The sequence below is a fragment of the Artemia sp. Qi Xiang Cuo genome, unplaced genomic scaffold, assembly GCF_049724085.1.
Source record: "Artemia sp. Qi Xiang Cuo unplaced genomic scaffold, ASM4972408v1 HiC_scaffold_2954, whole genome shotgun sequence".
Taxonomy (NCBI): domain Eukaryota; kingdom Metazoa; phylum Arthropoda; class Branchiopoda; order Anostraca; family Artemiidae; genus Artemia; species Artemia sp. Qi Xiang Cuo.
In genome coordinates, this window is record NW_028300808.1 from 1,337,814 (window position 1) to 1,352,249 (window position 14,436).

At 35.4% G+C, this 14,436-nt stretch overlaps 1 protein-coding gene across 1 annotated transcript; it reads left to right on the forward strand.

The window, feature by feature from the left end:
• Positions 1-935: 935 nt before the first annotated feature.
• Positions 936-2,032, forward strand: LOC148938361 (uncharacterized). The gene is made up of 2 exons (XM_089107846.1): positions 936-958; positions 1,628-2,032. Exon 2 carries the CDS (start codon positions 1,638-1,640, stop codon positions 2,010-2,012), a length of 375 nt encoding a protein of 124 aa, XP_088963972.1. The 5' UTR covers positions 936-958; positions 1,628-1,637; the 3' UTR covers positions 2,013-2,032.
• The last annotated feature ends 12,404 nt before the right edge of the window (positions 2,033-14,436 follow it).

The window sequence follows — 14,436 nt, forward strand, 5'->3', positions numbered from 1 at the left end:
TCTCTGCCTCTCGGAATTAATTAGACAAGATTAGCTAGTACTAATTCTGCTTCTCTAAGTCTATTTCTCTCTTTGTCAAAACCAATTTTTATCGAAAAGCAAAACTGTGGGTTACAAGATTATGGAACTTTATCGTGAAATTTATCAGCATGCAATGCTTCAAAGGGTCCTTAACACATACTTACTTAATTCAGATATTGTATCTGAAATCCGAAAGGCACATCGAACTCTCTGTCTGTATGTACGCTCTCTTGGTATTATTTTGACAACTGATTTTGTCCTCCTTATCCAGTTGGTTAACAGAAAGACTAAAAAACTTATGAGAAAACACTTTTTAATCATCATCATAATTAGACTATTTTGGTTAACCGTTAATATATTAAATATAGAGTAATTTTTTCAACTAAAATTAAGGAGCAACATTCGTAGTTCAAAATGCTTGTTAATCTAATGTCAAGGCGTTGTGTTTCAGGGGAGTCGTTATTATTTAATTGAGGTGTCACACAATTTAAGATTTATAAAAGTTTTTTTTTTTTGATCAAGAACTGTAAGTTTTGAGTGACACGACACAAAAGTTAACCAAAAACTAAAAAACAAAAACCCAACTTCGGAAGTTTCAAGTCCCTATCTGCAAAAATGTGGTATTAATTTCTTGAAGTAATTGATGCTTAATGGAGAAAAAGGTGAAAATTATAGGTTTTATGAAATTGATCATAAGACCTAAATTATTCTATCAGATACGTTGGCACTTTAAGATGAAATTTGACTCGCATATGCTCGCGGGTATTAAGCGTTTGAATCTGATAATAGATATCTTAGCGTTTTAAAGATGAAATTTGGGTTGCATATGCTTTGTTTTAGATGTTAATGTATTCAGTTTCTTTAGTATATAATGTAGTTTCAATATGGATTTTTAAACAGTTTTGAATAACCATTCTAACAATATAAGTTCAAAAAGGTATTATTACTTTACTAAAATAAATTATTACTTTACTACAGAAGAAAAAAGGGATTTTGAAAACAGGGAGCCTGATTTTCGAAAAAGGGGGAAACACCCCCCCCAAAAAGTCAATAAATCTGAATGTAAATCAGACCTTCAGATTGTTTCACGATTGGTAGATTATTTGATGTTATTTTTGCTAATTTTTTGTTTAATGGAGTTCTTTACTTTTCTTTGAAAAACTTATTTTGTGGAAAAAGTGTTTTGTTTTTTTTGTAAATAAGAACGAAAATCCTTTTGTGGGAACAACTTATGTTTTTGCGAGGAACGTCACTTTTGTAATGAAACCCAGAAAGCGTTTCAAAAAAAAAAATCTTCCCTGGATTTGCCATAAATTCGCTGCTTACGTTGAATAACCAAGTAAGCAAATATATCGAAGAAAAGAAGACGCCTGTAAGGGTATTTCAATCCTTTACGTACACGTAAAGGAACCAAAAGCTTCCCCCAAAAAGAAAATTTTCTAAAATGATGCACATTTCAACTGGACTCAGAAATACTAAGCTTTAATAGCGTGAATCGTGCTTCAAAAACTCCGGCGGTAATGGAATTGATCCTAAGCTTTAAATTACTAAAATAAATAATTAAAGTTAACAAACTTTATTAACTTAAATTTAATTTGCATTTCAGGAAATACAAAATGACAGAAAGATGTTTCATTAGCCTCGCTGAAATACCTGGAATTCGGAGACAATTGAAGACCCCTATAGTAGTGATAAACAAACTAACAGAAAGTGAGTTAAAGTCCTGTGGTCTGCTGGCATCAGGGCAAAAGCTGAAAAGAAAACTTAGAAACTCTGAGGCTATGGAAACGAAGTGGTCGGTTGAAAAAGGAAATACAGGTGGTAGTGAAGAAGACAGAAGCCCAGTAAAGAAGCTGAGGCTAAAAATAAGTTCCACAAGCGATACATCTTCAATGACACATTCTAAAAACTGCATTCCAATATCGAATAAACCTCTTGAAACAGAAATCTTGCCAGATAATTCTACTTGTATAAGTGAAGTAGATTTGTAAGTTTCTATTGGAAGATATTAAACTTTGTTAAGATTATTTGCTTATGGTTTCTTTTTTTTCAATTTGAAGTGTTTCTTTTAAAAGAATCTTTTCATAGGTGACGTTTTGCATCAAAAACTCTTCTTAGGAAGTTTCCCGCAGTGTTTAGACAGCATTGAGCTGGTAAACAGTTAAAAGAACAAGAAAAAAAAGCTCATATCTTCAAAAATCTACAACTTTGTATTTTTTGCCAGAAGAAAAATAGATGAATATAGAAGTTAGTCACGTAAGTTTATTTGTAAAGACATCCATTTAGCAAAAGAAAAGTAAAATTTTTATGCAAATAAAAGCTGCATTAACTAAAAACGATCAGAAATTAAATAAAAAAAAAACAAGTTTTTTAAACTGAAAGTATGGAGCGACATTAAAACGAACAGAAATAAAATCTGCAACTTTGTATTTTTTGCCAGAAGAAAAATAGATGAATATAGAAGTAATGAAGAAGACAGAAGCCCAGTAAAGAAGCTGAGGCTAAAAATAAGTTCCACAAGCGATACATCTTCATTGGCACATTCTAAAAACTGCATTCCAATATCGGATAAACCTCTTGAACCAGAACAATTTTTTCATAATTTCTTTAATGAAAATTTCTGTATTGTGTATCCCAGAGGTGACTTCAAGAAAGAATTTATTACTTACAATTTAGCAAAAAATAATATCAAATAATCTACCAATCGTGAAACTGTCACAAATCCGCATCGATAAATAAATGAAACCCCCCTCCCCCACAGGAGCGTTGATATGCACTTACAGATAACCCAACGAGACATTACTTCTTTTTGCAATTGGGAAGCCTAAAATATAGTTATTAATAATTTTAAGTCAATTAGATTCTCAGAATTTGAAGTTGATTGAAAATTCGTCCTCTTCGGGGTAAAGTCGTAGTTCGGTGCTAAAATGGTAGAAAACAAGACTCCCCACATGGCCCAATATTAATGGTCACTTAAAAATTTGCACTTTACTGAAAAAATACAAATCAAAACGCTTTCTGAGTCTCATTACAAAAATGACTGGGTCTCATTACAAAAAATTACATTCATTGAAAAAAAATAAGTTATTCCAAAAAAAGTATTTTCGTTCTTATTACTAAAAAAAAAAAAAAAAAAACACTTTTTCCACAAAATAAGTTTTTCAAAGAAAAGTAAAGAACTTCATTAAACAAAAAATTAGCAAAAATAACATCAAATAATCTACCAATCGTGAAACTGTCACAAATCCGCATCGATAAATAAATGAAACCCCCTCCCCCACATTATACTCGATATGCAATTACAGATAACCAAACGTGACATTACTTCTTTTTTGCAATTGGGAAGCCTAAAATATAGTTATTAATAATTTTAAGTCAATTAGCTTCTCAGAATTTGAAATTGATGGGAAATTCGTCCTCTTCGGGGTAAAGTCGTAGTTCGGTGCTAAAATGACAGAAAACAAGACTTTCCCCATGGCTCAATCTTAATGGTCACTTAAAAATTTGCACTTTACTGAAAAAATACAAATCAAAACGCTTTCTGAGTCTCATTACAAAAATGACTGGGTCTCATTACAAAAAATGACCTTCCTTGAAAAAAAATAAGTTATTCCCAAAAAAGGTTTTTGTTTCTTATTTCTAAAAAAAAAAAAAAAAAAACACTTTTTACACAAAATAATTTTTTAAAATAAAAGTAAATAACTTCATTAAAAAAAAAATTAGCAAAAATAACATCAAATATAGTTGTGATCACAGTAACAAACAATAAAGAGTTTGTTACTTACTTTAGAATTTTGTCATAATTTCTTGAACGAAATGTCTTTGTTTATCCAGCAGATGAATTCAAGAAAGAATTTGCTACTTACTTACAATTTTTTCATAATTTCTTTAATGAAAATTTCTGTATTGTGTATCCCAGAGGTGACTTCAAGAAAGAATTTATTAATTACAATTTAGCAAAAAATAACATCAAATAATCTACCACTCGTGAAACTGTCACAACTCCGCATCGATCCATAAATGACACCCCCCCGCCCTCCCCGTCTAGGTGAGAGGAACGTCAAGAACACCACAAGATACCTTACTTCATGTTGCAATTTGGACGCCTAAAATAGAGTTAGTAATAATTGTAATTAAATTATATTATCAGAATTTTAAATTTATTGCAAATTCGTCCTCTTCGGGGTAAAGTCGTAGTTCGGTGCTAAAATGGCAGAAAACAAGACTCCCCCATGGCCCAATCTTAATGGTCACTTAAAAATTTGCACTTTACTGAAAAAATACAAATCAAACCGCTTTCTGAGTCTCATTACAAAAATGACTGGGTCTCATTACAAAAAATGACCTTCCTTGCAAAAACATAAGTTATTCCCACAAAAGGATTTTCGTTCTTAGTTCGAAAAACTGAAAGTAAGGAGCAAAATTAAAAAACTTAAAACGAAGAGAATTATTACGTATACGCTAAACAGTTCATGATAAAAAAAAAAAGATAGTTTCATTTTTTTAAGGTTAATTTAGATGAGGTTATGTGCTTTTTTTTTATTTAATCTACTTAATAAGTGACATCAAAAGTATTGTTTTAAGTGATGGTAGAAATGATAAACATCACGTTGATACGAGCATTAGCTTTTCGAATGACCCATTAAACGTCAATCTAAAAGTGCTGGTAGTCCACTAGCCCCAGCTGTTCCACTTGAGACATTGCACCAAAAGTGCCGTTTTTAGTGCTGTTTTGAAGTTGCTGATGGTTGAATTTATAGGAAGAACGTAGATATGAGTAATATCTTTTATACGAGCTACAAAAAATCTGTATAGATACCTGCGATAGCAGTACGCCCAAAAATAATACTTCCGATACCGATACACTGTGCAGCCCTTTCCCCAGGGGACTTGGAGGGTCATAATATCACCAACACCAAATATATTTGACTCTAGCAATGTTACTTGTAAGCGTCAAATCTATTAAGTATCTGATGTAAGCACCCCATTCTTTAATTACCCGTGAGACATTCTTAGCCATCGCAATACCCTTACGCTAATACCTTTTCGCAAAAAATTCGCAAATCTCGTAAACTAAAGAAGTAATTACCCTTTTCAAATGCATTACTCGTTATATTAAATAAACCCGTGACACTAATAGCAAATTTTTTAAAAAAAAAACCTACTAAAAAAAGTAAAGCTTATTTACCACTTATTTAACATAAAAAAAAACAACTTGTAAATAAATAAATATAAATATATGACTTAAAAAAATTTAAATTAAAAAGCCCGGTATTAAATTATCATGTTAACAAAATTAATTTAAATTAAAAACACAACCTGTTTGGTACGGGCACGTAAGTAAAGTTTATACCTTCAAGCAAAGTCCACATTATTATTCAAATTACTAGAGCATCTAGAGAAATTATACCTCTTTGCTAATGACCCATGGTAACCCAAATTCGTTCGAAAGTTACACAAATATCTATTCCTCCAGGCGTTAGTGTGACTGTAAGTTTTTAACGAATTGGGCGCTTACTACTCTCATTGGAACGGAGATTAAAATTTCTAGTGCCATTTTTAAGTGACCAAAAAAAATGGAGGGCCACTAGGCCCCCTCCCACGCTCATTTTTTTCCCAAAGTCATCTGATCAAAATTTTGAGATAGCCATTTTGTTCAGCATGGTCGAAAATATTATAACTATGTCTTTTAGGATGACTTAATCCCTCGAAGCCCCCAGGAGGAGGGCTGAAAGCTATGAACTTTACCCAATGTTAACATATAGTATTGGTTATTGGGACCCGGCTCAATGGTAACCGAAACTCTAGAAAACGATATTTTGATACAAATAGATACATCAAAAGAATCGGATTTTAATGCTGATTTCAAATATATAAGTTTCATCAAGTTTAGTCTTACCCATCAAAAGTTAAGCGCCTGGGAAAATTTGGCTGATTTTCGAAAAAAGGGGGAAAGACCCCCTAAAAATTAAAGAACCTGAATGAAAATCACACCATCATATATCGCGTATCAGAGAACCCTATTGTAGAGGTTTCAAGCTCCTATCTACAAAAATGTGGAATTTTGCATTTTTTGCCAGAAGAAAGATCACGGGTGCGTGTTTATTTATTTTTTTTTTTCCCCAGGGGTGATCGTATCGACCCAGTGGTCCTAGAATATCGTGGGAGGGCTCATTGGAATGGAAATTAAAAGTTCTAGTGGAGAAATTAAAAGTTCTAGTGGAGAACCCAAAAAATGGAGGGCAACTAGGCCCCCTCCCACGCTCACTGTTTTCCGAAAGTCACCGGAGCAAAATTTTGAGATAGCCATTTTGTTCAGCATGTTCGAAAATATTATAAGTATGTCTTTTAGGATGACTTAATCCCCGAAGTTCCCGGGACGAGGGCTGAAAGTTATGAACTTTACCCAATGTTAACATTTAGTATTGGTTATTGGGAAGTATACAGTACAGACGTTTTCAGGGGAGATTTTTCCTGGTAGTTGGGGGGGGAGGGTCGGGCAGGGACGTACGCAGGGGGGGCCTCCAGGCCCCGGCCGCCCCCCCCCGAAATTTCACGATTTTTTTCATTTTCCCATAATTTTCTGATTTTTCTCACAGAATAATGGGTTTGAAGGATTCGCCCCCCCCCCCCGAAACCAATTGGGCCCCCCACCCCCCGAAACAAATTCCTGCGTACGTGCCTGGGGTCGGGGGTTATGTAGGAGGATCTTTCCATGAAGGAAGTTTTCATGGGGGAAGGGACATTGCTATGAAGGGGACAACCGGACTTCCCGGCATTATTTAAAAAAAGATCAGAAATTAAATATAAAAAAACAAGTTTTTCAACTGCAACAGCAGCAACAGCAAAACTTTAAACGAACAGAAAATATTACATATATGATTGGGTTCACCCGCTAGTCAATACTTCACTCTTTAAGCCAGAGATTTTTTAGTACTTTCATAAGAGCTATTTATTCTAATTAACGGCCTTTGTGATTAAGCAGTGATTTTTAAAGAATTGGAACAAAATTTGAACTTTCGCTTAAAGAGCATGGTATTGACTAGGGGGCAAACCCCCTAATATACGTATTAAAAATATATGAACATAGAAGTTTGTTACGTAAGTTAATTCGTAAGTTATGTATATTTATTACTAATAAAAACGTTCGTAAATAAAATGAAACAAGTTTCGAGAAAGCCATTTAACCAAATAAAAGTAAATTAATATGAAAATTTTTTTATAATTATTCATGTACTGTAAGCCAAGCTCAAAACCTGCATTCATTCAAAAACATTCAAAAATTAAATAAAAAAAACAAGTTTTTTTTAACTGAAAGTAAGGAGCGACATTAAAACTTAAAACGAACAGAAATTATTCCGTATATGAAAGGGGCTTTTCGCTCCTCAACGCATCGCTCTTAACGATAAAGTTTGACTTTCTCACAACTTTATTTTTTTTCAAACAATAAAAAACTTCAGCGTAAAGAGCGAGGCGTTGCGGCGGGGACAGCCCCTTTCATATACGGAATAATTTCTGTTCGTTTTAAGTTTTAATGTCGCTCCTTACTTTCAGTTAAAAAAACTTGTTTTTTTTATTTAATACCTTCATAGACTTGGCCTTAATAGTACTATTATCACAGTAGTGTCAGTGGTAGTAAAGGTAGTTGTAGTGTTAGTGTTGTATTAGCAGTAGTAAACGGTAGTAGCATGTACATTTTGCCTTTTGGTCAGTTGAACCTGATACCCCGGAAGTTTCACCTTGAGACGTAAAGCCTTTCCAAAAATATTGTTGATGTGTGCTTTTGACACCCTTTTGACACCCTTTTTACCTTAATACTTCAAGCTTTACAAGTTGTTGCAATTGAAATAGAAGTTGGTATAGTTTAGTAGCAGTTAAGGTAAATAAGAGAAGAGGTAAAGAATACGGCATTGGACTTTACAGTCAGGCGGTGCTGATCTCTGTTTCTTGGCCCTACATCAAGGAAGTGCAATGGGGGGGCTGGGGGCCAACCATCCTGTGCTTTCGCACACCCTTCCTTAGTTTAGTAACAGTAGTAGCGTAATGAAAAGTAGCATTGGTATTGGTGTTATTAGTGACAAACATATTTTACCTTTTTGTCAATTGATCTTCCCCTTGAAGTATTCTCCGAAAGATTCAGCTTAATACCAAAATCTTGAGATACACCCTTTTGACAATCTACATACATACAGTGTGTTTTGATTTAGTTTAAATTCCCCCTCAATGTTCTGTCAAATTTTCACCTTTATACATTTAGCCTTAATTGTACTAGTATCATAGTAGTAGTGGTGGTAGGAGGAACAGTAGTAGCAGTAATAGTGTATAATTATTAGTAGTAACAGTAGTAGCAGTAGTATTAATAGAAGTAGTATTACCATTTTGCCTTTTGGTCAACTGAACATCCCGCTCATGATGCCCCTTAAGTTTCCTCTTGGTATGATAAGCCGTTCAAGAAATATAGCTGATATGCCCGTATCATCAATTTGTATACACATAGTATGTTTGGATTTAGTTCAACTTTTCCTTCAACGTTTCCTCAGATTCTTTTTAATATCCTCAGCCTTAGTACTACTAGCTACAGAAGTATTAATTTTAGTGATAGTAGTTGAAGTAATAATAATACTCATGTTATCTGTAGAAGTAGCAGGAGTGGTAGTAGCAGTAGCATGCAAATATTGCCTTTTTGCTCAATTGATCATCACCCTTATCATTAACATACTCAATCATTCCTGAGGGACACCCTTTTGACAATCCATATACACATAACATGCTATGATTTAGTTCAAAACTCCCCTCAACACTCCTTGAAAGACTCATCTGAATGTCCTTCGTATTTTGGAAAAGTAGAAGTCAAATATGCATACCTCTTCTCAATAGCATATAGTATATGTAAACAATGAACAGATTGCATAGCTTGTAGCCTTTGCCCTTTAGCCTCGGGGGAGGGGACATCCCCAAAGACATAATTACTGAGCTTTTCAACAAAGCTGAAAAAACTGATGTCTCAAAAACTTTGCTTGGATGTTTGTTTTAGAAAATGATAAGTGTGGGGGGGGGGGGTCTGTCAAATCACTTTAACTCTTAAAAAGGGCACTATAATTTCCAATTTAAATTCAAATAAGATCCATCTGAATTTAATACGACCACCCATTCCATAGGCACCTTATATACCCCCAGAGCATAACTTAAAGCCCTTGCCCCAGGGTTCTGGGGGATTTGTTCCAACCTTGGAGGTATTGTTTTGTTTTCTTTGCACTATTTTGAACAAAATTGCCATCGCACAGTTTTAATCAGACACATTTGGTGAAAAGTATGGTAGTTGGGGGAGGGGGGCTAGTTAACCTCCATGGCTATTAACTCTTAAAGGGGAACTAGAACTTCCAATTTCAACCAAGTGAGACACCTCTAAAGTTTATACAACCATCTTTTCCATAATAACCTTAAATACCCCAGGGGCATAACTTACAACCCTCACCGTTAGGCTCTGGTTGGCTGCGCTCTGATCACTTTGACTTTTAAAAAGGCCACTAGAATTTCTGAACACCAATCCAATGAATCCCCTCCAAAGTATATATGATCACTCTTTCTATAAGAACCTTATATGCGCCCAGGGCATAAATTACAACACTCGCCCTAAGAGCTGTGGGGGGGGGTAGTCCTCCTCACAGACATAATTTACGGACCGTTCAATTGCGATTAACAAAATTGTTATATCCAAATTTTGATTGGAGGTGTTAAGGGAAATGATGAGGGTGGAGGGGACGGGTTACTCTTAAATCACTTTGACTCTTAAAAAGGGCACTATAACTTCCAATTTCAAATCAAATGAGACCTATCTAAATTTTATACGGCCGCTCATATTATAAAAACTTTATATGCCCTCATGGTACAACTTACAAACCTATCACGAGGGCAACAGGGGGTTATACCAATCCTAGAGGCATTACTGTATGTTCTTTGGACTATTTTGAACAAAATCACTATCTCATAATTTCAGTCAGATGTGTTTGGTGAAAAGAGGGGTTGTCGTTGGGGAGGGGGGGGGGCTAAATGCCCTCCATCACTTTCTACGCTTAAAAAAGAACTATAAATTCCAATTTTCAATCAAATGGGCCTCTTCTAAAGTAAAACAACTATCCCTTCCATAAAAACCTTAAATACCCCGTGGCATAACTTACAACCCTCGCCCCCAGGCTCTGGTGGTTTGTATCAACCCCAAAAGCCTTATTATATGATGTTCGGACTATTTTGAATAAAACGACAGTCTCAAAACTTTTAATTCGATATATTTCAGGAAAATACGACGTGCCGAGGGGGGATGGCTGTCCTCAGAACACTTTAACTCTTAAAAAGGGTATTAGAAATTCAAATTACCAATCCAATTAGTCCCCTTTGAAGTATATATGACCACTCTTTCTATAAGAACCTTATATACCCTCAGGACATAACTTACAACCCTTGCCTTGAGAGCTGTGGGGGCGGGATTGTCTTCCAAGAAGAAAAAATATCTGGACCCTTCGACTACAATAAACAAATTTGCTATATCCAGATTTTGATTGGATGTCTTTGGGGAAATGAATCACTTCACTACTACTACTACTACTACTAATAACTCACCGCAGCACCAATCTGCCTGGTGCCAACAGAGCTACGCACGCTTCTCCTCCTTCCCAATCTATTCAAAGCCTCCCTTTTTACACCCTCCCACGAAGTTCCCATTTCCTTTAAATCTTTCTTCATGACTTCCTCCCACCCCAGACGAGGACGACCTGCTTTCCGTTTAGCCCTAGACGGTTCGTCGAAAAGAACAATCTCCGGCAATCTGTCATCCTTCATCCGCACAACGTGCCCTAGCCATCTCAACCTTTCTTTCATTATAGCCCTAGAGAGCGGTATTGAACCACATTTTTCGTACAGCCTATCACTTGAAATACGGTCAGTCATCCGGGTACCCAGAACAATCCTTTAGTAATTTCTCTGGAATACATCTAGCAAATCTTCATCTGCTTTTCGAAGCACCCATGCTTCAGAGCCATATTTTACTACTGTCATCGCTGTAGCTTCTAATATTCTAATCTTAGTTTGCAAACTGAACATCCTGTTCTTCCAAACTTTTTTTTAACTGTGAAAAAAATACTTGAGCCTTGGCTATTCTACTTTTAACATCTTCACTGCTCCCACCATCTTTACTAATAATACTACCAAGGTAAGTGAAGCTGCCAACTTGATCAATCTTTTCATCTAAGTCCAGGGTACTTTTTCCTCCCCATTTGATTCCGTGGTCTCCCATTGCCTTTCCTGTGTGCCTTAAAACAAAGTTCATCAAAATAATCCATATAAAGGGGGATAGAACACAACCCTGCTTAACTCCTGATTTAATACAAAACCAGCTGCCAATCTCATTTCCTACCTTAACTGCAGCAGTGTTATTCTTGTAGATAGCATTTGTCTGGTATACCATACAAGGATAAGACCTTTGCTAAAGTTCTTATATCAACAAAATCGAACGCTTGCTCATAATCTATAAAACTAAGGACCAAACATGTTTGAAAATTCAGGCACTTCTCAATTATTAACGTAAGAGTGAAAATTTGGTCGGCGCATCCTCTACCTTTTCTAAAACCGCACTGTTCTTCTCTTAAAACTTTGTCTACGGCATCTCTCAGTCTAAAAAGTATCATATTACTAAGTAATTTGCTACCTACAGAGATCAGACTATTGCCTCGATAATTACCACACTCACTTTCATCACCTTTCTTATCAAGTGGCCTAACTAAGGTTTTCCTAAGATCATTTGGTACTTCCCCTTTTATAAAAATCATATTCATAATCTTCTGTAACTTGTTTCTAACCTCAGAGCCACCATATTTAAGAAACTCATTTACTATCCTATCAGCACCTGCAGCTTTATTATTTTTTAATCCTTTCAGTACTGTCGTTAATTTTTCCTCGCAAAGCAAATCTTCCTTCACATCAAAATTATCAGAAAGTTTTTTATTTTCCTCTATATCTTTACTTACAACTCTTTTTCGGTTTAGCAAATTCTCAAAATGTTCTGCCCATCTATTTTTAATTTTTTTTTTATCGCTAATTGTGGCCCCATTCCTATCTTTGACTGGGCCAAGTTCCAATTGACTACTCCCTCTCAATATATTGACAATATTTTTACTATTATGCTGTCTAGCTGCATCTTCCAGATCCTTGGCAATTTTATCCACGGCCTCCGCTTCACACCTCTTTAGTTCATATTTTAATGCCTTCTCCACTCGCTTTACATTCCTTTTGTTTTCATATGATCTATCACTTAGATAATTCTTGTACAAGTCCTTTCTCCTTTCTATTAAACATAAAGCTTTTTCGCTAATATTCTTAGCTGCAGTCCTAGCTTTCTTCCCTACGACACCTTCAGCAACTTCACAAATTATTTTTCTAAAATTATTCCAACCATGTTCAACATTGTCGAATTTTAAACTCTCAAGCTTAGTATTCAACTTTTCCTGGAAAGTTTCTCTCAAATTCTCATCCTGGAGTCTACCAACATCATAACTTCCCGGGAGGTAGTTACCCTTCCGAAATTTGAGCTTTAAATTAACCCTTGACACAACCAGATGGTGATCTTTACTTTTAACACCAATAACAGCACTCCTGTATACCATAGTATCCTGTATTGATCCTGCCAGTCTTCGGTTTACTATAACATAATCAATAAGGTTTGCCGTCTTACCATCACGTGAATACCATGGTAATTTATGAGCCATTTTATGACCAAACACTGTATTGGTTATAACTAGACTATTATACTTACAAAATTGCAAAAGTTTATAACCATTACTGTTTTCTTATCCTGTGCCAAATTTACCTAGGCTAGGATACAATCTATCGCTATTTTTACCAACCTAGGTGTTAAAATCTCCTAGTAAAAATATCATATTTCTGCCCGGAACCTTGTCTATTTGTTCTTGTAGCTGTAAGTAAAATTCATCTGAGTTACTAGTGTCTCCGTCAGTCGGTTCTACACGGGCATATACCACTATAACTGATACCTTGAAGTTTTTAGTCATAATATGAGCAATTAGTATTCTATTATTAATACCTTCCCAGCCTAAACAAGACTTAGCAGCTTCCTTATTGATCATGAGTCCTACTCCCTGTCTATGTACCCCATCCTTCCTGCCTGAGTAAACAAATTCTATATCACCTAATTTCAGTCTTCCTATCCCTGGGATATGAGTTTCTGAAACTCCTACTATGTTCAGCTCGAATCGTCTGAATTTGTTAGTCAAAATGTTGATACGATGGTCATTTTTTAACGTTGTAAAATTCTAAATTCCAATTTTCATGTTCTTTAAATAATTGAAATTATTTTGGCTTCAGGAAAAGTAATGATCCTGGATACCAGTGCAGGACGGGATGATCACTCTCAAATCACTTTTGACTCTTAGAAAGGGCACTATACCTCCCAATTTCAAATCAAATGAGCCTCATCTGAAGTTTTACGACCACACATTCCATAATAACCTTATATGTGCTCAGAGCATGCATTTATCCCCAGGGCAGGGGGGTTGTGTCAACCCTAGAGGCATTGTTATATGTTCTTTGGACTATTTTGAGCAAAATCGCTATCTCACAATTTTAATCAGATTCATTTGGTTAGATGGGAGGAGGAGGGCTTACTGTTCTCCATCACTTTCGACTCCAACTTTCCAACTTTCAACCAAATGAGCTCCAACTTTCGAGAACTTGTAACTTTCAACCAAATGAATCTCTTATAAAGTTTATACAACCATCCCAGTAAGGAAGGGGGTACCAGCAAAGAACGAACACCGTGCTGCCATATACAATTGAGTTTAATGCCGACGGGACATAATTTATTTAAGGATTATCGGTCGAGTCTAATGGGGTCAAGGTAAATTGATTTGTTGTTGTTCATCTAGGTGTAATGACACTGGGGTGCGGTTTGCACATGCGCATTGACGGTGGGGAGAGATGTATTGATCTAGGACTCGAGGGGGAAGTGGTTTTCCGAGAACTTGATTGTGTAATGGAAGGGGAATTGGATTTCAGAGAACTTGATTAACATAATCGGTGGGGAGAGGATTTCCGAGAAATTGATTACATAAAAGAAGGGGACAGAATTTCTGATAAATTAATTTGTATAATCGAGGGGAATTATTGATCTATGAAAGGGGAATTAGAAATGACAGCACTTGTTTCCTAGGAATTATACGGGATTCTAAATAGATAGAAATTCTATTTTTAAATATGGCTTCTTAGATCTTACGTGAGAGAGATAAATTAATATTCCATTTTTAAATATGGCTTCTTTGATCATTAGTGTCATGAATTAGAAATGACATCACTTGTTATCTTGGAATTATGTGGGAGTCTAAAGAGATAGAAAAATCATTTTTTAAA

What these genes read in the sequence shown, in the direction of transcription:
- LOC148938361 (XM_089107846.1), top strand. Translation starts at nt 1,638, where the DNA reads ATGACAGAAAGATGTTTCATTAGCCTCGCTGAAATACCTGGAATTCGG.